Raw genomic sequence first — 24,731 nt, forward strand, 5'->3', positions numbered from 1 at the left:
AGAGAGTGAGGTCAGAGAGAGAGAGAGTGAGAGTGTGTGAGAGAGAGTGAGAGAGTGTCTGAGAGAGACACCAACTGCGCACTGCAACTGTTAGGTATGTATATACACCTTTGTTTTTACTTTGGGCGCCGCGGAAAAATCCTGATCGCCTTGGGGAGCCTTGAACCGAAAAAGTTTGGGAACCACTGATTTAATGGATTTCTGAAAGGAAAACAAATATCCTCACAAATGACAAAGGCCAATATAGTAGTGATACCCAAGAAGGGGAAATATCCTATGAGTTGTGGCAGTTATAGGCCAATATCGCTCCTAAACACAGGATATGAAAATTTATAGTAAAATCCTGGCCAACAGATGAAATCCAATACTTCCCAGACTAATTGACTATGACCAGGTAGGATTTGTGAGTGAACGCCAAGCGTCGGACAATACAAGAAAAATTATTAATATTATTGATCATGTAAACAAGGTAAAACCTAAAGCTATGTTATTCAGCCTGGACGCGGAAAAGGCATTCGACAGGATATGGTGGAACCTCTTAGGCCTCGTTCAAGGTGCTGGCTTCGGGGGCAGGGCGTGCTGACGTGCGTGCTGCCGTGAGCAACAAAGTATTCAAATTGAATACTTGTTGTCAGGGTAGCTACTGGCCTGCCTCCGAAGCCAGGAGTTGCCGCTGACGACAGCTTCAGTAAACGAAAATTTCGTTTACTGCAGCTGAAGCAGCGTCACAGGGACCAAGGCAGCCAATGAAATCATTCTTCAGAATGATTTCAAGGCTGCAACACCTCATCCCTGCTCTCTGTCTGTGGCCGGGAGGATTAGGATGTGACGTCAAAGACACGCCCACTGAACGACAGAACGCCCAGGCTGTCGGCAGGGGATGATCGGACGTCTCCTACACCAGCAACGCGCGCACTCGCGGACGCGCGCCCTCCATATGCCAAAGCAGGCACCCTGAACGAGCCCTTAGATAAAACACTGGAAGCATTTGGGTTCTATGGGGCATTTCTGCAGGGAGTTCAGGCTCTCTATCAGACTCCAACAGCCACGCTGAAACTACCAGGCGGGGATTGGAATCAAATAATAATCAAGAATGGGACAAGACTGGGGTGTCCCCTTTCGCCGCTACTGTTTGCACTAACAATTGAGCCTTTGGCAGCTACCATGAGAGGATCCCCAACATACAAGGGGTTCAAATAAAAGATGAGCCACACATTTTCACTGTTTGCAAATGATATTATTCTCACGATAACTAATCCATTGACATCTCTCCCGAATTTACAGTCTATACTAAGCAAATTTGGTGATGTATCTGGTTATAAAGTAAACACAGGGAAGTCAGAACCTTTAAATCTACCATCTGACAAGAAGGTTGAGATCCTCAAGTTAAATTTCAATTATAAATGGAAAAATACTAAATTTGAAATACCTATGGATATATCCTACAAGAGATTATCATTCCTTATATAAATATAATTACCCAGAACTATTTTCTAAAATTAAGAAAGATCTATAATCCTGGAACTCCCATCATATATCTTGGGTAGGGCGTATAACAGCAGTCAAAATGAATATTCTTCCTAGACTTTTGTATTATTTCCAGACACTCTCTGTCCCGCATAAAAGTATAAAGGAAATCCAAAATCGGATCATGCTATTTATCCGGAGAAATAAACAACCAAGAATAGCTAGGTCAATTGTGCTGGAAACTAGGGAAGGCGGAGGTCTGGCGGTCCCAAATATTCTGAAATACTATATAGTTTTGCATGTGAAACAGATGATTTATTGGCACTCTCCGAGTGGGATGTATGGCTGGGTGGATCTGGAGAGTTTAGTGAAAAAACAAACAATTGGGCTGCCCTCTCTGCTGTGGTCGGGTGTTGGGCCCAGAAAGGGGAGGCAGCCTGAACCAGCGGTGATCGGGTTTACACTGAAAATCTGGCAGATAGCCAAAAAATAATAATACAAAAAGGTGATGTCGGACCCATCTAGACTCACCCCTCCTTTGTGTGGTAACCCAGGATTCCTCCCTGGCCTGCAAGGACAGGGATACGATAGCTGGAGTGATCGAGGGATTTCAGAGGTGGGGGGTTTGCTGGTGAGGGACAAACTAATGCAGTTTGACGATCTGAGGGAAAAATACGAATCTACCACAGTCTGAGATGTTTCAACATGTGCAGGTCCGACCCTTTGTAAAGCAGAGTTCCCAAGGAATAGATTTCCCCAGACACACAGTGAAAGAACTAAGTAAAATAAGAAAATACCAAAGAGGGTTAATATCGTCCCTGCACCAAGGTCTAACTCTAATGAGAGACACCCCTGCCCATCGACATATGGGACAGGGGTTTGGATTTTCAGAGAGAAATAAGAGAAGACTGGGAAGATATATGGGTAAAACTTCCATATGTACAGGAACAAAAGAAAACATATATAAAATTGTGCTAAGGTGGTATTACACCCCTAAGAGATTAAAGCAGATGGATCCGGAGGCCTCGGAGAGGTGTTGGAGGGGATGTGGGCAAACAGGAGATCTAGCACATATCTGGCGATTCTGCCCGGCAATGCAGGTCTACTGGGGGAAAATACTGAAATTGGTAAAGGATGTGGTGGGTATTACGGTCCCGCTGGATCCAATCCTAATAATCCTAGCCAAACCTATGGAAAACGTGGACTCCCCGCACACTGTAATTTTGCACATATTAACGGCAGCTAGGTGCGCTGTGGACAGCAGCGTGGAAAAAAACACTCCCCTCCCCCCTCCTCCAGAAGAGAAGTGATTAGAAGAATATATGAAGTTCAGCTAATGGAGAAGCTTGCCTCATTCCTAAATCACACTACAAGGAAGTTTTATAGGGTATAGGAACCATGGGATGTAAGAGAATAGTTGAGATAGGTACGTGGATTGAGTGAAGAGTGATCGGAGATGAGAATTTACCCAAAGGTGAGAGAGGAGAGACATGAGGGAACGTCCCCATGAGGAGCATTATACTATACACAAACACACACACACACACACACACACACGATCCCTTGACTTCCATGTCACTTTTGTCCTAGGAGGGATTGCCTCTTGGACAAATAACAGCAGCTGGCGGTGTGCAAGACTCACCTGGACTCTGTTCCAAGGATTCTACCCACAATCAGGTTTGAAAGCCCAATCCCTACCATCAGTACAGAGGTGGCGAGTCCCATGGCTGTCCCCAGAGTAGCCTGTGGCACCACGAGAGGGATGGAGGGCCACATGCTTGCCTGTAAAGCACAGAGAACACTTCTGTGACCGTGTAAAAGCACTTGTCTGAGGTACACAGCACCGTGGGTTCAACACCTACTGCAGGCACTAATTTGTTGTGGGCGTACACATTTCTCTATCGATATCGAATTTAAAAAGTGATTAAGTACCAGGCTTAGTCACTTAAAAAACGGAAAACTTGTAAAATACTTCTAAGACTTCCAGCGGAAAGACACATCCTGGTTATAACAGAGGAGACGAGTTTGGCAAAACGTTTGGAAATTCAAACATCCAACAACTTGACTGAAAGGTCCTCGAGCTTTCCAACGGTCTGCAGATGTATCGGGCGTCATTACTGCCATTAATGCGGCGGTGCGTTTACCGCAATCGCTATTGAAACCAAATGGTAAAGTGGGTGTTCTCTCCTCAACGCGTGAGATATTTACTGCGTTAATGGGGGTAATGAAGCCTCCTCCAGATGTAGCCAACATTAATGCAACCAGTGACGCCTCTCGCGCACAGCCGGTTCTAAACAATCGCCGCGCCGCAACGCGCCACGGGTTACAGTAACGTTGGTTACATCTGTGTAGCATGAACAGCTGGGAGACACACACAGACACACACACAGACACACGTGTACATATTAAAATGATTTTTTTGATCCTGATCTCAGACATCCTGGTGAAATCTTTCAGCAGTTCTGTATTTTGGATAAATATTAAACACTACTGTAATTTGTAATATTGTCACAATATGATTGCAAATTATAGGCTAAAACTGGTAAATTCAGGGCCTTATTGAAATCCCTGCTCTCTGATTGGTTAAAATTCCAGGTATTATCCAATCAGTAATGGCCCGACCTTTTTGGCAGCTTGCCAAGTTTTTTTAGCCAATCAGCTTTCAGGGTTCCTTCACAAAGAGTGAAATTTGCACTTAGACAGGTGAGGTGATTGGACACAAGGCACTGACTCCTCCCCCTCCCTGGCTGCAGAGAGCTCCGCACAGGAGAGTGAGGGGAAAGGTTTGTGTGTCTGCTGAGTGTGTTTTTTGTGGGTGTAGAGGGGGCAGCAGAGTGTTTTATTTGTGTGTGTGTTTTGTGGGTGTAAAGGGGGCAGCAGAGTCTTGTTGGTGTGTTTCTGCTGAGTGTGTTTTGTTCTTGTAGATGGGGAGCTGCAGTGTGTGTGGCTTCAGTGTGTGTTTTGTGGGTGGAGGAGGGGTGCAGACTGCGGTATGTCTGCAGTGTGTGGGTTTACAGGGGGCTGCTAGTGTGTGTTTTGTGGATGTAGAGGTGGCAGAGTCTGTTTTGTTGTTTTGTGTGTCTGCAGTGTGTGTTTTGTAGGTGGAGGAGGGGTGCAGAGTGTTTTGTGTGTGTTTGCAGTGTGTGGGTTTACATGGGGGGCTGCAGTGGGTGTAGAGGGGGGCTGCTGGTGTGTGGTTTATGGCTGTAGAGGGGGCAGCAGTCTGTTTTGTTAGTGTGTGTGTCTGCAGTGTGTTTTGTGGGTGTAGAGGTGGGGCTGCTGTGTGTTGTGTGTGTTTTGTGAGTGTAGAGGGTGGAGGAGGGCTGCAGTGTGTTTTGTGGGTGTAAAGGAGGGGGCTGCACAGTGTGTAGGGGGGACTGCAGAGTGTGTGTTTGTGTATATAGGGGGGGTTGCAGTGTGTGTGTGTGTGTGTGTGTGTGTGTGTGTGTGTACATGTACAATTTACTTTTAATAAACTTGCAGTAAAAGCATAAGAATGTAGACAATCATGCTGATAAAAAAATCAATATGACTACAAAAATATATCTTTTTATATGAAAAATTAAAAAATAAATAAAAATAAGCCTACATTTAGCCTATAATAGTAATAATCCCTGAAGAACAGGGCATTACTGGCCAATAATGCCCTGGCTTGGTTAAAGTCCCCCGGCTTCGCCTCGGGCCTTCAACTCTTCCAGCCAGGGCATTATTGGCCAATAATGCCCTGTTCTTCAGGGATTATTACTTAAGTAATATTATCCAACTGTCCTATAACTACCCGATGCAGTACAACCCTGTAATCACTGTAGCTTTCCTCAGGTGTTGGCACCTGAGGAAATCAGTATATATTGTATGTCACTGAACATTGTATGTGTCAGCACACTATACCCCCTGAAGGGCAGCACTACACCCCCTGAAGGGCAGCACTACACCCCCTGAAGGGCAGCACTACACCCCTTGCAGGGCAGCACTACACCCCCTGCAGGGCAGCACTACACCCCCTGCAGGGCAGGTGAGTACGTACAGAGAAGATGGATCCTTGAGAACTATATTAAACGGGGTGGATCTGTATACTTTACCGCAGCAATAGAGTATGTGATGCCCAGCCACACGGTGGAAATCAGGGGCGGCAGGAAGGTAAAAGCCAGGAGAGCGAACACAGGCAGCGTCATCACGGCACAGAGGACAGCGAGTACTCCCCTCATCCCGACATAATCCTGGGAGGAAGACACGGCAGGGGTGGTATAACTGCACGCTGCAGCGAATGCAGCCGCTCTTCTCTGCCTCCAATAATCCCCTGTAAACGCTCGGTTGGCTCCCTAATAAACTCTGTGCTCACTACACTTCTCTGCTGAACGCTCCCAACTCCTCATACCTCAGCTATACTCTCTTGCCATGTCCCTACATGCTGCCCAGGCCTATCTTCCATCTACCCCCCCAGTGTCTCTAACGTCTACAACCCTCCCAACACGCTGCATGCAACCCCAAGAACTCTCTCCCGCTCAATGTTCCCCAAGCACTTTCACTGCAACTTCAAAACCTGCCTGTTCAACTAAGCGTTTACTTTACGCACTAAACTACAGTGTGCTCGTATACGCTCTGACCAATGCACTCAAATCTACCCCTACTGCTCCTGCTAGTCTCCCCATTAGAATGTAAGCTCTTTGGGAAAGGGGACGCCTCTCCTGATGCTCCTATACCAGCTCTATTGCATGCCTTGTAAAATGATATACATATATCTACAGACCACAAGGTATAGCGGCTTTGCAGTTGTAAAACTACAGGCAGTCCTCGTTTTTCAACGCTTCGGCTTTACAACGAATGGCTTATCCAACGCTGTGCAATGCATACCTATGTTCATTTTTACAACGCCAAAACGTCTTATCCAACGCTCTTACGACGCTTTGCAACGTTGTGTATGTGTGTATATATGTACACGTTCACATAAACAACGTTGCAAAGCGTCGTAAGAGCGTATATATATAATATTATACTTTATAATATTATATTATACTATATAATATATTATTTATTATGTTATATTATATACAGTGCTCGACAAATAATGATAACAACTCGCCCGTTGCGAGTGGATTTAGGCCACTGGCGATCCGTGCTGCGGCTCTATTAATTCCCCTGCTCGCGCCAAAATTTTCAATTTTTTTTTTTTAAAATAAATAAAAAATTCCTCTCCCTGATTGGTCTGACGTGGGGAAGAGGACCGGCTGGCAGCTCTGGGTCAGCCTCTCTCTCCCCCCTCCCCTGCCCACGATCCCCGCTTGCTGCCAGGGGCTCTCACTTCCGTCCCCAGCGCGCGCGCGCAAGCAAAGTTGACTGCTGGATCCAGCGCGTCCCCGTCCGGCCACGTTTCCCATGCGGATGTCCCCCGCATGCCCCCACATACTAAATTTCCCCCCCAATGCCCCCAGATGTCACCCGCAGACCTCGATGTCGCCCGCAGGCCCAGATACCCACATACCTCTGGTGAGTGGGACTCCCGGCTCCGTTTCTTGTAGTGTCTGTGTGTGGTGTGTGTGGTGTGTGTGGTGTGTGTGGTGTGTGTGGTGTGTGTGTGAGAGCTGGGGCTGCTATATCACGGGAGGCTGCGGTGTGCCGGGCCCGATCAGGTACCGGGGGAAGGGGGGACGCTCACTTACACCATCCCCTGCAGAGCTGCGGCGGCTATTCCGGGAGGCTGCAGTGGGCCGGGACCGAGCAGGTACCGGGGGGGAGGTGACGCACACCACCCTCTGCCGGACCGGGAGGCTGCGGTGGGCCGGGCCCGAGCAGGTACCGGGGGGGAGGGGACGCACACTTACACTCGGTGCCACCAGCGCCATGTCCGCCTGCCGGGTCCCAGATCTATTCCCCCCTGCAGCAGGCGCCTCGCTCCGCTCTTGCTGCGGCCTCCCGTTTAGGCCGCGCGGGGCGGGCGATGTGCAGGAGAGGTGAACGGTGATGCAAGGGTGGAGTGAACGGAGGTAAGGGGGGGGGAGGGTGAACGGAGGTAAGGGGGGGGGTGAACGGAGGTAAGGGGGGGGGGTGAACGGAGGTAAGGGGGGGGGTGAACGGAGGTAAGGGGGGGGTGAACGGAGGTAAGAGGGGGGGTGAACGGAGGTAGGGGGGGGTGAACGGAGTTGGGGGAGGAGGGGGGGGGTGAATAGAGATGCAAGGGGGAGACAGGCTGGACTGGGGAGAGAGCAGAGAGAGAGACAGGCTGGAGTGGGGAGAGGACTGAGAGAGAGACGGGGGGGGAGAAGAGAGAGACAGGCTGGGGGGGGGGGGGCTAAATGCTCCCAGGCAGTCAGTCGCCCACCCAGTCAGTCACCTACCTACCCAGTCAGTCACCCATCCAGTCAGTCAGTCACCTACCAAAGTCAGTCACCTACCTACCCACCCACCCAGTCAGTTAGTCACCTACCCACCCACCCAGTCAGTTAGTCACCTACCTACCCACCTACCTACCCAGCCACCCAGTCAGTCACCTACCCACCCACCCAGTCATCCCCCCACCCAGTCAGTCAGTCACCTACCCACCCAGTCAGTCACCTACCAAAGTCAGTCAGTCACCTACCCACCCACCCAGTCAGTCAGTCACCTAACCACCCACCCAGTCAGTCACCCACCCACCACCCACCCAGTCAGTCACCTACCCACCACCCACCCAGTCAGTCACCTACCCACCACCCACCCAGTCAGTCACCTACCCACTCACCCAGTCAGTCACCCACCACCCACCCAGTCAGTCACCCACCCAGTCAGTCACCTACCCACCCACCCAGTCAGTCACCCACCCACTCAAGTCAGTAAGTCACCCCCCCACCCAGTCAGTCATAAAGTCAGTAATACCCCCCCACCCAGTCAGTCATACCCCCCCCACACCCAGTCAGTCATACCCCCCCCCACCCAGTCAGTCATACCCCCCACCCAGTCAGTAAAATGTCAGTCATCCCACCCCCTGCCCAGTCGCCAAGTCACCCAGTCACCCCACCCAGTCAGACAGTCAGTAATCCCCACCCAGTCAGACACCCCGTCACCCCACCCAATCAACCAGTCAGTCACCCCACCCCCCCAATCACCCCACCGAGTCACCCCACCCCCCCAATCACCCCACCGAGTCACCCCACCCCCCCAATCACCCCACCGAGTCACCCCACCCCCCCAATCACCCCACCCAGTCACCCCACCCCCCCAATCACCCCACCCAGTCACCCCACACCCCCAATCACCCCACCCAGTCAACCCATCCCCCCAATCACCCCACCCAGTCAACCCATCCCCCCACAGTCACCCTCTCTCCGTCTCTCACCCTCTCTCCGTCTCTCACCCTCTCTCCGTCTCTCACCCTCTCTCCGTCTCTCACCCTCTCTCCGTCTCTCACCCTCTCTCCGTCTCTCACCCTCTCTCCGTCTCTCACCCTCTCTCCGTCTCTCACCCTCTCTCCGTCTCTCACCCTCTCTTCGTCTCTCACCCTCTCTCCGTCTCTCACCCTCTCTCCGTCTCTCACCCTCTCTCCGTCTCTCACCCTCTCTCCGTCTCTCACCCTCTCTCCGTCTCTCACCCTCTCTCCGTCTCTCACCCTCTCTCCGTCTCACACCCTCTCTCTGTCTCACACCCTCTCTCCGTCTCACACCCTCTCTCCGTCTCACACCCTCTCTCCGTCTCACACTCTCTCTCCGTCTCACACTCTCTCTCTCCGTCTCTCTCACCCTCTCTCTCCGTCTCTCTCACCCTCTCTCTCACCCTCTCTCTCCGTCTCTCTCCGTCTCTCTCACCCTCTCTCTCCGTCTCTCTCACCCTCTCTCTCCGTCTGTCTCACCCTCTCTCTCCGTCTGTCTCACCCTCTCTCTGTCTCACCCTCTCTCTGTCTCACCCTCTCTCTGTCTCACCCTCTCTCTGTCTCACCCTCTCTCTGTCTCACCCTCTCTCTGTCTCACCCTCTCTCTGTCTCACCCTCTCTCTGTCTCACTCTCCATAACATTGCGGGAATGAGGTACCTGGACATTGAGGGTCTGCGGATCAGGTAAGATCCCAGGCGGGATTGCTGCTTTAAATATTGTAAAGCGGGGGCATCCAGGCACTAGTTAAGGGGTGCAGGAAACTAGTCCTTCACATCTGGCTTTTTTTTCTAGATTCGACATTTATACACACACACACAAGGACTAATTGTAGTATAATGTAATACAATAAATAAACTTATGTCAAAAACGAATGTTCTTACTAGGAATTTATTCAATTTATTTCATTTATGGTTTTTTTAAATGCGGGTCTGGGGGCGGGATTAGAGGCGGGGTTGGGGGTGGGACTAGAGGCGGGGTTGGGGCGGGACTAGGTGGCGAGTAGATTTTTTGGTTCGGCGAGTAGATTTTTGGGTGATTTGTCAAGCACTGATTATATATATATATAATACAGTATATACACTATATAATGTATGTGTGTGCTGCATATCTTGTTGCCTGCATAAAATATTTGGTGTATTTTAGTGTTAAAAATGCCTTCAGGAACAGAACCTTTCATTTAAACAGTTTTCCTATGGGAAAACGTGTTTCGCTTTACAACGCCATTTTGAGTAACACATTGTGTCGGATAACCGAGGACTGCCTGTATATAGCAACCCGATGGCTGTATGGCAAGGATGGGGTTAATCCAATAAAAACAAAGAAAATGAATACCGCGAACTAAAACGTATCCCTTAAAATCGCTACCGAGGTTTGAAAACAAAAATTATTTGCAATAGGAAAAACTGGGTTCGCCGTTTTCTGTGCGAAGCAGAGACGGAGAGAGGCAGTATAATCCTGTGTATTTAACTCTTTATAATATTTACCGTGCGGCGTTATAATTAAAAAAAAAAAAGTCTTTCAAATACTAAATTGTTTGCGCTCATCGTACCTCCGCGACACGTTACATTTTGGGGCATAGGAAAGAAAATGCAGATTTTTTTTTCTCCCCCCCACGGATTTGGAAATGCTGAGAAACTGACGCAAATGGATTTCCGTTTCCTGTCCAAATAAATAACGTCTTAACTCCTTCAGTGCTGGAGTCAGGGATTCCCGCGCAGCTGCACAGCAATGCACGGCTGTCCCCTTCAGCCAGTGGCAGATTGAACAATTGCCTCCCATAGGCACTTACCGTTTTGCCGCCGTCTCCTGCAACGCCACGGCATCACATGGTGACGTGACATCAAGTCATGGCAATGCGTCACCATGCCACAGAAAGAGGAGGGTGGCGCGATGGTAAGACACCTTTACAGAGACCCCCTGCTCTCCCCCGGCAATCAGTGGGGTATAGAGCGGGGCCTGTGTATATGAGGGGAAAAACAGAATTTGCCGCCCTAGGCCCCTGGCCTAATGGGAAATCTGCCACAGCCTTCAGCGCTAAAGGGGTTAAAACCTGCATTAGTAACTTTTTTTTTTTGTGGAACTTTTTGGGGAAAACTTACTTTGTATTGAACATTTTTCTTTTAGTGCCTAAAAGTTCCTTTTTTCATTATTTATTTTTAACTTTGAGTTGGGGGGGGGGGAATACATTGATCCCCTTTCTGTGGCACTGAAGTGGTTAAGTAAGAGACGGAGCCAGGAGAATGGGCTTACGATTAAAATTCCGACGGCCGCAGACAGAACCAGGGAGCTGTCGTAAACGGCCCCCGCGATATAGTCCGCGGTCTGCTGGTCGTATCCTGGGTATTTATCCTGGATGAACTTGCTGGGGGGGAGAGAACGTGACAATCAGATAGAAAGCAGACGGACACATTGCGGAGCTTCTACTGCACAATAATAATTATATTTCTTATATTACGCTGGCGCAAGACGCTGCTCGGAAGAGCTTACAATCGAGGTGCCCGAGGCACCGGGCGATAAAGTGACTTGTGCCCAAGGTCACACGGGGAGCAGACGGTGGGAATCTCACTTAAGACATTTTTCAGTGACTATTATTACAAATAAAAGAGTGGTCCGGATCATATTGATATGGCTTATTTGTTGACAAATACTATTGCTTAAGCTTCGGTTTAATGCATACTTTCAAGAGTGGGTTAGTGAAAGTGCAAAGCCAGCAACCCACTCCATGGTAGCGGTGTCCTGAGGGCAGTGGTGTAGCTAAACATGGGGTGGCCCCAAGGCAAAATTTTGCGCATGCGCGACCGAAACTTGCAGAGCAGGCCCCCAAGAGCTATAGCTACGCCCTTGCCTGGGGGCCTGGTCAGCCGCTGGCTCTGCAGCTTCATACATGGGCCGAGACACAGGCCCTGGTTTAAACGAACTGTGAAGCCGATTACCTGCTCTGGAGAAGATTGTAGTCCCATTCACATGAATGGAGCTGAACTCGTCCGCAGGCGAATTCACAGCACAAAGACGCTGCGATGGACGGAGGTGGCTGGAGCCCTTACCTGGCGTCTGCCACGAAAGGGAAGATCCCGTTATAGAAGAACATGATGGTGAGGACCAGCAGCCAGTATCGCAGAGGTAAGTGTCGCACGTCCTGGATTCGCTTCAAGACCAAAGAGAGGACATTTATTATTGGGCTTCTCAACATCCCGTCTGCCCAGCAATGCCCTGCAGCGCCAGCATCCACTCACCACTTTCTTAGCCCCTTCCAGCATGGCCCCATCCAGTCCCAGCTGCTTCATGCCAACTTTATCCAGGGAGCTAACTGTAATGGCTGAGAAGAAGCCCAGGACACACAGGAGAGTCCCTACACACGGGGAGGAGAAGACCACTTAGATCTTCCATCCTCTTGTAAAAGAGGAGATTCAAACAGAAACTATGTTTGCTGATGGTAATGTCCTATATTGATAGATGGTAGCTGAATAGGGAAGGGGGGGGGAGGGAGGCTTCGCTCCAACTATGAATGTAGTGTAAAACTTTCTAGAATTGAGGTGCCACCTGAGGATGAAAAAGCAATTCGCTAGGGAAGAAAGAGAGAGAAAAAGAGAGACAGAGAGAGCCGGGATCCTTTGTTGGTGCACACTCTAAAAAAAGTAAGGAAGGTGGCGATATAGGCCAACAACATCAAATTAGATGAAAACCATATTAATAGTCTATAGAGGCAGATAATCAGTATGTCTAGCGTTCAAGCCAAACCAGTAGCAAAATTATGCTAATGAGGACTAATACCAACTTGTGAGACCTGATAATGAATTGGTAGCAGGCACTTGGAGTTATAAAGTGCTACTAATAACTAGCTATAAAAACTATTTTAATGACCCGTAGGGTAAAACTATTAACGTGAATAAAGAATAAAAACAGCTGCAATGAGGAGACGTGGTTAAAACAATGTGAGGGCGTAGGAGTGTATAACTGCCAATAGTGTGCGTTTAGGCAATCTGAATTCATGTTTGCAGCAACCTAGTAGGAATGGGAAATGATTGAAATAGTAACCATGAGAGTGTAAATGAGAGATCAACTGCAAACAAATCCTATATTCAGCCCACACTGCCTGTATAATGGATCCCAGCAGTGTCCGATTGTATCAGTAATTTAATAGGAGGCAGAGTGCGCCCAAAGTGATGGATGGCAATACAGTAACTTTAAATAAGACTCCACTTTAATATACGTATATCATTGTACAAGTGGTATTGCTGTGGTTATGGGCTCATGAGAAACATTTTGTGCTCCAGTGTATCATTATAGCCGGCAGAGAAAGACAGAACCAGGGCGGCGCAGGAAGAAGGGCTGGGCTGCTTAGGAGATAAAAACTATTTTAGTGGCACATAACGAACCTCAGATCTGGAGCGATTAGTACTGCAACGTGTTTCGCGCCTCTCGTGGCGCTTTATCAGGGTGCAAACAGTACAGGACCATTTATACCGTGTATATTTTCTAACTACCACAATGGTTTTTGAATGCACGGATATGGGACCTGTTCCTTAATACTGACTCATTACTTACAGGCAGCATTTCTTCCTGAACAGGACGTTCTCCTTTGCGGATACTGCTGCACTTTGGCTTGAACACTGCCATCTGGTAACATTTGTTTTTTTGGGGGGGTGCACACTGGCAATCCATTAAAGGGAAGAACCGCGGTGGCTTAGAACCATTGGGAATGGGCCTGAATATGGGACCATTCCAGAAATATTGCCCCCCCCTTAAATCATACATTTTATTTTTTGTTATTCACCCTCCCCTTTGTCACCACCCCTCCCCTCTTCCCATCTTTTGATTTGTGTTCCTCTTCATCCCATTTTTGTTGTTTCTTCCATTTTTTGGACTCGCCTGCCCCAGTGTGACCCGCCTGTTATATTTACCAGTTCCATTTATTGCCCTTTTTATGCCGTGTCCTGCAGCCATTATAGTGAGCTAAGCCAAGGATTTCTTGCATTTAATTTGGTCTTTTCCTTAGCCTTATTTTTGTCTTTGATCTCACTTATCTGTATATTTGTATTCACTTTGTATGGTGTCTTTTATACTTTATCTCTGTAAAATATCCTTTGGATTTACAGAACCTCTTTGGTTCCCTTTTTGAATGTGTGGGTTCCCTTCTATATTTTGTCCATATATCCTAAGGGATTTAGTGGTCTCTCTGGGTTCACTGCACCGTATCATTACCTTGCTAGCCCTCTTGGACGTGCTGATTCTCACCACTGTATTAGGCTAGTCATACTAATATATGTCATTGTTGCAGGGTACATGCAACCACACACGCGGGTTCTTTGGATAAGGCTTATTTATTTGAGCCTTAAAAAACCATACAGCAAACCAAAAACAAATAGCTTCTCATCAGCAAACAAAAGAAAATAGCTTCTTCAGCAGACAAAACAAAATAGCTTCTTTTTAGCAGACAGAACAAAATAGCTTCTCTTTAGTATGCAGGAGACAGACAGTTCATCACACATGTACTTTGCAACACAGACCTTACAGCAGTAATCTCTTCAGCACTTTCAGTTCTGTCTCCTCACCAGCTCTCCTGCATGTGTGTACAGTCTGGGGTTTTAACACCTTGATTATACAGCTGGGGTCAGACTAATTAAGCAGCCTTTCTCAACTTAACCTCGTCACTGCTGCACTGCAAGCCTAAACATAGGTTTTCCAGGCATATGGCTGGTGACGTTCATTCACCCTGTCACAGTCATGCTAAGAAGCCCGAGTCGTTTCTTATTAATAGCTACAGTTCTCAACAGCATATTTCCAGATGCAATCCTGGGGGATGAGGGGGATAGAGAGGAGAGAAATACTCAAAAGATTTATCAACAGTCCCGGTAGAGACTTACCTCCCCACAGAGTCCACTGCATCCCATAATGATCCTCAAACGGCTTGGTGAGGAAGAAATTCAGCACACTGCCCAACCGGGAGAAGGAGAGGGTCAACCCGAAAGCCAGGGCCAGCTCCTTCCCTTTGAACCAGAAGGAGGTGATCCGATTCTGGACGACTGGCATGAGGCAGGAACTCAGAGTTAGATCAATGTGATGGGCGCCCAAAATACCCCTCACAAAAATGTGTTCTGCGCATTCCAGGCCCGCGGACGCGGTGCAGGCACGGTTATATTACAGCAATGGCACGGGGGAGTATTTTTAAGGGCCGAGCCCAAATACTTGGCACCTTACATACGTCTCAGTGATCCATTTCCAGACCCGAATAACAGGCGCCCCGTCAGCATGAGCGGCAGCAGGTACGGCGTGCCTTTGAAGTGGGAGCCCAGGGCGAATATGGACGAGCCCAGGACAGACAGGAAGGAAAACAGGAACAGACCGACTGCAGAGAGCAGCGAGAACAAATAAAGATATAAAACAGTTCAGAGGATGTGTTGATCTCTTGGGGGCGGGGGAGGGGGAGGGGTGGTTTGCCAGGTCAGCTCATCCCAGGCCCGGCAGCACCGGGGGGAACCCAGCCGGCGCCGGAAGTCATGCCCAGCCAGTGGTGTTTTGAAGGGAAAAAGTAAAGATGCTGGACCCCCAAGAATAATTAAGTTACATCTAAAATTATAATAATTAACTCCGCTTTAAAATCAAAGAAAAGTGGTAAAATTAGCTTTAAAACGATTAAAAATACACAAATAGATGTTATGTTTTGGTAAAGAAAAATGGCAGAGAGATATGACCCCTATGAGGGATTGCCCCTTTAACACACAAAGGGGGATGTTGCCCAAATACGCCCTGTAAAAAATAAATAAAACTTACATCTGTTTCCTAGTTTGTCGATTAGAAATCCAGCGATGATCACCACCAGGGCATTGCTGAGGGAGGAGAGAGAGACAATTAGCCAACCTATACACTGCCACGTCAAGACGCACGATAACAGCGCTGTGCCTGAAAAACGTGGCACTATGCTCAGCGATACACGAGAAATCCCATTTCTCCTCCATGTCAGTGTAGCCAGTGTAAGGGGGGCCTATGCCAAGAATAGGCTGGCTTACTAGCCACTCCCCAGGGAAGGAGGGGGGGTGCTCTTCTATATAGTGTAGAGCAGGGAGTGAGACTGGGGCTGCTCTTCTATTGGCTCACTCACCCACCGTAGTGTCATTATCAGGGTCAGTACTTAGATTAACCCTGTGATGGCATGTGTTCTGGGGTACTTAACCCTTCAGCATTTACAATGTTAAACTAACATGCCATTCAGTTCATGCTGCTACCCCGTGCTACTAGCTGATTTACCCCAATAGGCTTATTAGCCTTATAGGAACCATATAACATTACATTGATTCACTGTGGGTTGTTGTCACATACAGCTGGTGAGGTTCATACAACATTTGTAACAACACAGCCATACAATGTATTCACTTATTATGGGAAATGTTCTCTCACTTTAACCTAACATGGGGCATTTTGAGTATTACACTAGTCCTATGTTAATCCCTTGAGGTTCCTCTGCTAACCTACAATTAGCACAGTCCATTATAATGAATGAAGGGTTTCATTACTAGCAGACCTCGGAACTGGTTTTCTGTCATTAGTTTGACACCTGAGGACATGTAAACATTACTCATTACATTAAGAGTTGTTATATACCCTCACTCATTACATTAAGAGTTGTTATATACCCTCACCTCTCTATTACGCCATTGGGATTTACTTACAACATTCTCCCACATGTGGTTCTGCATGGACTCTCTCAGTAGGGTTAGTGCTTATTTGCAGCATACCTAGTTACCAGGCAGGTCGCCTGCTTCTCCATATACCAGCTCAGTAAGGTTAGTGCTTATTTGCAGCATACCTAGTTACCAGGCAGGTCACCTGCTTCTCCATATACCAGCTCAGTAGGGTTAGTGCTTATTTGCAGCATACATAGTTACCAGGCAGGTCGCCTGCTTCTCCATATACCAGCTCAGTAGGGTTAGTGCTTATTTGCAGCATACCTAGTTACCAGGCAGGTCGCCTGCTTCTCCATATACCAGCTCAGGAGGAGTTGATCAGACCAGCTTCTGACCCTTATTTGTTGTGTTATAGTTAGTTTGTCCAACGTTATTTTATAATACTGCCACTATTAAAGTTTGATTTGAAATATCTCACCATTTCAAACACTAGGAGTGCTACAGTAGGAGCCTCTTTTCCCCCTGTTCTCTTACATGGTACATATCCTACATTAGCCCCAGCACCCAGTTTTCTTAGTGACTGCAGCCGTAGTGGAATTCCCTACCCGTCCCTTCCCCTTTCCCCCTCCCCCATTTTTACTTCACGGAGGCCAACAATATCCTATTGAAATCTTTACTTCAGAGTCCGGCACTTGTAGGCAGCTAGACTGATGTATAACGTGCAAGCTGTCCAGTCTTTCATATTTGGGGGAGAGGCCTTACGTGCCATGCCAGCCTTAATTGCATGCTGGCTAGTACCTTTCCACCTATAGAGTATTTTGTACAAGGTTTCAGAATATGGTTGAACCTACTAGGACAAATACCACTATACATCTTGACACCCGTGTGTGTGTGTGATTACTTGACATCAGATGCCTTTTTAAGCTACTTCAACCACAACTGGATTAAAGTGTATTTGTGTATAAAACATACACGCTAGTAACAGTATATAGGCACGTGTGGATCTGTGTATTTGTGTATAAAACATACACACTAGTAAGAGTATATAGGCACGTGTGGGTCTGTGTGTTTGCTAATGAGCATGCGCAAACCTGTGCATAGCATTGTATTCACGTGTGTGTGTGTGTGTGTGTGTGTGTGTGTGTGTGTGTGTGTGTGTGTGTGTTAGTGGATTTGTGCAGTGGTTAAAAAGCAGCAGGTGCACGAAAGGGTTAAAAGGTGCCCTTGCCAGACATTTGACCAATTTCATTAAAAGAAATATTATTCCAATCAAACAGTACAGGTAAGTATTATGCGTACATCAAGGGAGGAAAAAACCCAGCATGTCAGGGGTTAATGTTACCCATGCGCCAACCGGATCTCCAAACAGGATATCGTCTGTGGTTGTTGAAGCAGCTTCCAGCCTCTGGGTCTTTCGGTCACGAACCGAAATCAGTAGATCCTAGATGGTGCCACTCTTTGAGATGGAAGTCCCAGCAGACTCGTTATGGACGAGGATGATAACCGCTGTGTGGGTTAGTCTCACACTGTATTGGCTGGAGGACCCGAGCTGCGGGCCAATTGGGTGTGAGCGTGGGGTATTTCAATGCCTTATGAATCAATACTTATTATTCCCTGATGAAGAAACCCTGTGGTTTCGAAACGCGTTGGAAAGGACTTTTTATGCGCTATTTCTATTGAATTGTTCATCCTACTACGGCCGGCCTATTTTCCTCAACTGGTGAGGAGATCGTGACGCGAGTTGCGGTGTCGCCATTGAGTGACGTCGGAGATCCGGAAGCGGAGGATCGGAGGGCTGCGAGTGTGCACCGAGCCACCGTGAGAGATAAACCCACACAGCGGTTATCATCCTCGTCCATAACGAGTCTGCTGGGGCTTCCATCTCAAAGAGATCTACTGATTTCGGTTCGTGACCGAAAGACCCAGAGGCTGGAAGCTGCTTCAACAACCACAGACGATATCCTGTTTGGAGATCCTGTTGGCGCATGGGTAACATTAACCCCTGACATGCTGGTTTTTTTCTCCTTTAATGTACGCATAATACTTACCTGTACTGTTTGATTGGAATAATATTTCTTTTAATGCACTATGAGCGTTGTGCGCTGTGTCTGTGTTTTCTGTCCAACGTGTAGGGGGTGTTATGAGCCATCCCTGGTTTTCACGGCTGCAGACGCTCCCCCATCAGTGTCCATAAGGTCACGTATTATTTTAATATCACTTGTTTATCACTTCACCCATGTGATTGATTGTAGTTGCGCACTTTATTTCACCCTGTATCACACTTGACCTGTTTGATTCCCCTGATCACTGCAAAAAAAATATTCCAAACAAAAGGCATGAAAAGAAGTCAGAAGCAGAGGGCGCCGTATACGAGCGCGCCATATGTATCCAGCGAGACACTAAACATACTCACGTCCAGGCGTAGATTGCATATAGCAGGTTGTACTGCTCCGGGCTCATCCCCAGCCCTTCCACACAGCCCACACTGCTGTTCGTGTCTGTGCTGTTGGGATGGCTCCCATTGGAGCAGGTCAAGTTCTGCAGACAAACCAGGGTCAGAAGATTAAGCAAATACAGCCGTGTACGTATGTCCACGTGTATATGTATATATGTGTGTGTGTGTGTGTGTGTGTGTACACACACTATTTATTTAGTAGACACGGGCTGTTGGCTGTAAACATCTGGATCGTTGCGGGATGCTCTTACCAGCTGCAAATACAGAAGAAAGGTAGGCCCTTCCAGGTATTGTGGAGAAATATGTATTTGTCTACAATTCCGTCCCTGTACGTGTGCACGTACACACGTACACACACACACACACACACACACACACACACACACACACACACACACACACACACACACACACACACGTTAAAAAGGGACATAAATCAAGTAATTTGTTTCAATCAGGGTCTGGATACTCACGCCTTGAAACTGATCCTGCAGGACGCTGGGCATATCGAAGCAGAAGAAAGAGCCAAAGGTGAGCAGGCAGTTGAAGAAAAGCACCACAAATCGGTAATACTCTGCGGATGCAACAGGCAAGATTTGTTAAACTTGTGGCAAGGGACAATACATACACAGATACTGCGCCACAGTCTCCTATCTAAAGCAGGAGTAGTGTAGAGAATGACGCTCAATATCAGTGTGTACACAAAATCATCTTTGGTAATTGAGAAGATCATTCAAAATAGGAACCGTATGAATTGTCCATAAGGTCATATAGATAATGTAGATTTAAGGGAGGGGGGGCAAAATCAAGACCTAGCTGTCAGTCAGCCCGGCTACCGCAGAAGTGGTCAAAAATTGACACCCCTCTTAAAGTATAAACATCCGAAATATAGGGTCAAAGGTAATAGTATAAGGGCTATTGCCCATTACCTGCCCTTGGGGGTATACTGAAGTCCAGAACGCCAATAATGGATAGTGGTTCCTCTGCGTGCAATCCTGAAGTGTAGAAGCAACAATTGAAGAGTAGAGCAAAGGTGCACTGCTACTGGATTTCTTCCAGTAGCAGTGCACCTTTGCTCTACTCTTCAATTGTTGCTTCTATCTAAAGCCGCAGTACGCACTGATAGCTATGTGTTTTTTTTTCTTACATTAAGAGAGCTCTTCTTGCCTGCTCCAGCATTGATTTTATTTTTATACTCTTATGCTACGTTCACAAAATATAAAACAATTGAAATATTAAGTGTGCGGGAGGTTAAAATGGAGCTCTCCCCAGAGCCCAGTGCAATCTAAAGGTTACCAAAAAAGTTAAAATAAAACGTGCTCAGGGAGCAAGATACTAACATTATGGCCCAGAACCACACAAGGGTGCCAATCTTTAACATGCCTCATCTCCCATTCATAGGAAGGCGAGTACAGACATGCTAAATCTTAGCACACTTTTGGGGATCTGGGCCAATATGTGTTTACCTCATATAGGAGGGGGGGAGGGGGGGGGGGCAGGATGTTTGCTGCTTTAAAAAGAACCCCCAAATCTCTGAGGCAGGGGTAAGAATAGACATACTTACATATATATGTAGCCGGGCTCCCCTCTCTCGCAAATGTTATTATCGAATGGGAAGGTTGCAGTAGGGCAGGGAACGCTCCGGTACATCGGAGGTTCCGCGACGTCAGGGCGCCGCCATATTGATGCTGGCGCAGGCGCAGAAGGTTGCGGCGCTGGCCAGGGAGCAGAGGTCGCGCATGCGCGGGCATAGCTGCAAAAAACCCACGAAGGAGGAATAGTTCCTATAGGGTGGAGCGTAGGGGACTACGAGTCCCAGCAGCCACCACGAGACCATGTGACGCCAGGGAACCAACCGGGTGGTTGGGATATCTGGAGATAGGGTCGCACGAGGCGCACGTTGCTCAGAGCTAGCGGGAGGAGGAAGGAGACGGAGCTCCAGGTGTAGGGAGGCACGCAGCCCCTACCTAGGCCTTATACCCCGGCCCAGTTAGGCCCTGAGTCCCTGTAGCGGAGTTAGGGATTGGCCCCAGGCAGGTTCCAGTTCCCCTCATTGTGTGCGTTCAGAGACAAACTAAAGAGACAATATATCTTACAGAGGTCTGGGCTCAGACCCCTCTACTGTGCCGCAGCTATCTGGGCGGGATCGCCCTGGACGGCTCCTGCTGAATCCAGTCACATCTGATCCTTTGTGAAGATCCTTGGCAGGCCCGGGTACAGGAGTGCCCGGCAGGTAACCATCCCCAAGTGCACCAACGACTCATACTATAATCACACGGGACATAGTGGCTGCGCAGTCACCCATACATGTATCCATTATCTCACTTGAGGGTGGGGGACATATTGTTGGGGTTGTTGGACACGGGGTGGGATCACCCGGGGGAGGTGGGAGCGTCCTGTGAGACGCAGTAGAAAGTGTCTCCTCTAGAGAGGGACACCTGTTGATATACGTTGTTATCTATGCTCTATAGTAAAGTCATTTGTTGTTTTATATGCCGAGTGCGTGTGAAGTGATATACAGATGTAGCCAGGTCCCCTCTGCGTGTTGCTGCCCCGCGACCGCCCCCCTCGTTTTCTCCGCTGCCGGGGATCACTCGATAGACCCGCCGGCATTTCTGGAGGGTGGGGGCCAGTGCAGGGAGCGGGTTAGCGTTCCGGCGGTTCCCGAGCAGGGCGCCGCCATCGTGTTATATATCGCGCATGCGCAGTAAGTCCCGGCGGCCCGGCAGAGTTCACGCATGCGCAGGATAAGCGCGCGAAGCCCTAGCCTACCAGGGAAGGTGATAGCCAGGGACTACAGATCCCATGAGCCTTAGGGGACCCCATGTGACGCCAGGGAGCCAATAGGGCTGCAGGAGCTCCCTGCTTGCAGGGAATTAGATACATTTCACGCGCGAGGAGCACGTTAGTTCTGGACCAGGAGACCTAGGGGAAGGAGGTGAGTGCAGGGGTCAGTGACCCACTGCAATAGGCCAGAACACCCCTAGGCCCCAGATAGGTCCTGAACTCCCACAGCTTGTGGTGCTTAGGGACTGGCCCTAAGTTAGTATCTATCCCTTTAGTGTTAGTGGTAGATAGGGACACAGCGGACGCTGCGCTCCCGGAACGGAGGCTTGGGCTCAGGCCTACGCCACAGAGACAGAGACTATATCCAGTTTGGGATCGCCCCTGGCTGACCCCGTGCGAGGAGACCCAGGATCAGGAAGCATCACCAAGCGACTGATCCTTTGCGAAGTTGTTTGCTGGCCCGAGTGCAGGAGCGCTCGGCAGGTACCTCATAAGTGCACCAACCTATACCATCCTCACATTACCTATTCACATAGTGGCAGCGCTGACCACGGGACAAAAGGGGGTAGGCTGGGGACACGGTGTGGGGATACACGGTGGTGGGCGAATATACTCCTAGTGGAGTAAGAGACACTGAGAGGACTGAGTTACCTGGTGGAGACAACCCCTAGAAGGGGAGTGCCAGTAGGGTACGGTATAAGAGTATGGTATTGCCTGCATATATATTCTGGGTTACAGTAATCTGGTTATATATATATATTCCTGAGTACGTGGTTATTGAATATGTGGGTCCTGTGTAGACAAACTTCTATATATCCCTAGAACCCTACACAGGTGGAGGCGCTGAAACCAAGAACGACCAGAGGATTCACCCCAGGCTCTCACTGGCGGAGGCTCAGACCTCCAGTGAGCCTGACAGGTATAACGCACCACACCTGGTAACATATAGGTTCCCCCTTACATTCATATATATGTATATGCGATCGGGTGGGGTGGAACACCCGTTACACAAGTGTCCTGCGAGGAACCACTCCCCCTCTGGTGGGAGCCATCGCAGGTGGAGGCGCTGCACCAAGTATAAGGTTATACATATTACACGTGCCCCAGGCTCTCCGTGGCAGAGGCTCAGGCCCTGCGAGCCTACAGGTTATACAGCATATGGTAGCGGACTGTATTCACTAGGAAACAGGGCTACATATACACAAAACTATTTCGCAGATCAAATAAATAACATTTGTGAGGGTCTCTAAATTGCTTCGTCTATAAGTTATTCGATCTGCTAGATGTAGAATTGTCAACAACCAACGTGACCAGGAGACAGACAAACGTCATAAAGATAAGTGATGTAAAGACCAGCAAGTCTCCCGCCTGTTACCCTGCCACCCACTTTCATTTGGAGTAAAAATCACTAGTCAGCACTGGAAGGGTTAACGTTTCACAAGACCATAAAAGCTTCGAAAATGCCGAATAAGTCAAAATGTCACATGCTGTTTGGCCTTTGTCCTGATGATATTTTAACCAAATGGCTAGTCATCAAAATACACAGGAAGACCGTCATTAACACCGCACAGGCTCTGACATCAGAAGGAGATCCTCTTATAAAAGCCTTCCTTATTTTACATCTCTTTACTGGACTAATGTGTACAGAAATAACATGGAAACGATTAATTAACCCCTTGGGATTAATTAACCCCTTGGGATTAATTGCGATGCAAGCCCTTTTGGCAGGGGGGGAGGGGGTCAAGGTGCAATCCCACAGCCAGCGATAAAAAAAACATTGTGTTCAATAGTTTACAATGTCTTTGCCTTCCTTAAACTAATATAGCCATGCTAAAAGCAAGAGATCTGGCTGATTTTGTTTGTATAGGAATTCATTACAAATTGCATCTCTTAAGGGCCTATAAATGGGGTAGTGTGTGGAGAGTTTTACCCTCATCAGAAAGCCAATAAAGATAAGGGAGGGGGGGGGGGGCATTGCCTGTGCAAACATACTGTAACGTCAGTTTAAGAAGAACCTGGGATGCGGGAGACTCAGGAGTCAAATTGGGAATTTGCAGAGAAGAGATATCATGAAGAAAAAATGTGTATATATTATGTCAACATAACCCATATGTTGGAGAACAAACCTTTGTAAAAATCCATTGCTGTCCCCAGCTATTTCTTATGAAAAAAGATGCAGGATCTCTAAGCACAATTCATTTATATCTGAACAACAATAAAGCATTGAGCTTTGAATACAGAAATGGGGTGCAGCATTATTTTCTCCCTCTCTCCCAGTTTGTATTCCAGCCACATTAATATAATTTATCATCACTAGATACTTCTTGATCCTTAAAACAAGTTAGGGAAAATGTGTATATTTTAGATGATGGTAGACTTGTGCCTTAGTGTTAGACAGATGCATTAGGTGGGTTACATAGGTCAAACACTTTGTGGGGTTAAATCGTTACAGCCGGCACCTAATAATACAACATAGGGATAAGCGGAGCCGGAAGCAGATCCCAGCACACGTGCTTCCTCTAGCTGGGGCATTTAAATCCAGATCACGTGACCGGTATTCCCAGCGTCACGTGTTAAGGGAGAGGACGCCCTGGTATTGGGGTCCCCCTTTGTATGATCACCCCACTACCCCGTGTATACTGACCTCTCTCAGCAGGGGCAGGCATGGCTTCTTCTGTGAAGGGGTGATGACTTCAGACAGAATATGCGAAGAGAACATCCACAAACCCTGTTTGCTGATTTTGCATACCCAGAGGGGGAAAAAATAAAAACAGACTTACTTTTCTTTGCTGAGTCCCCTACAGCTTGGCATGTTACAATATGCAAACACTACACACACACATCAAAAAGGGAGGACTTAACAATGGAAGACAAATAAAAATCAACGATGGGGATGAGCCACAGAGCACTATATTAACTGTAAATGTGTATCACAATGGCACCATTATGATCCAAGGCAGTGAGAGCAGTTTGCAGGAATTTGAGAGGAATTTCCAGGTACTTAAAGACCAGTCAACAATTGAAGAAAAAAAGCTTCCCCCAATTAAAGAAAACTGTGAG

General features: G+C 48.0%; 1 protein-coding gene across 5 annotated transcripts in view; it reads right to left on the reverse strand.

Moving 5' to 3' along the window:
* LOC142463464 (lysosomal dipeptide transporter MFSD1-like) overlaps positions 1-24,399 on the reverse strand; it is a 41,901-nt gene extending 17,502 nt beyond the window's left edge. For 3 of the 5 annotated variants that reach the window (XM_075566273.1, XM_075566274.1, XM_075566272.1), the window contains exons 1-11: positions 24,316-24,394; positions 19,358-19,458; positions 18,843-18,967; positions 15,579-15,634; positions 15,010-15,153; positions 14,672-14,830; positions 12,041-12,156; positions 11,852-11,952; positions 11,058-11,169; positions 5,547-5,684; positions 3,110-3,249 (exon numbers count right to left, since the gene is read on the reverse strand). In XM_075566273.1, the coding sequence (XP_075422388.1) occupies positions 3,110-3,249; positions 5,547-5,684; positions 11,058-11,169; positions 11,852-11,952; positions 12,041-12,156; positions 14,672-14,830; positions 15,010-15,153; positions 15,579-15,634; positions 18,843-18,967; positions 19,358-19,458; positions 24,316-24,337 (1,214 nt within the window). In that variant the 5' untranslated portion in view covers positions 24,338-24,394. Of the gene's footprint in view, positions 1-3,109; positions 3,250-5,546; positions 5,685-11,057; positions 11,170-11,851; positions 11,953-12,040; positions 12,157-14,671; positions 14,831-15,009; positions 15,154-15,578; positions 15,635-18,842; positions 18,968-19,357; positions 19,459-24,315 lie in introns of all 5 variants that reach the window. The other 2 variants (XM_075566276.1, XM_075566275.1) reach the window with 2 other exon arrangements.
* Between the last annotated feature and the right edge of the window lie 332 nt (positions 24,400-24,731).

Source organism: Ascaphus truei, chromosome 11 (genome assembly GCF_040206685.1).
Source record: "Ascaphus truei isolate aAscTru1 chromosome 11, aAscTru1.hap1, whole genome shotgun sequence".
NCBI classification, from domain to species: domain Eukaryota; kingdom Metazoa; phylum Chordata; class Amphibia; order Anura; family Ascaphidae; genus Ascaphus; species Ascaphus truei.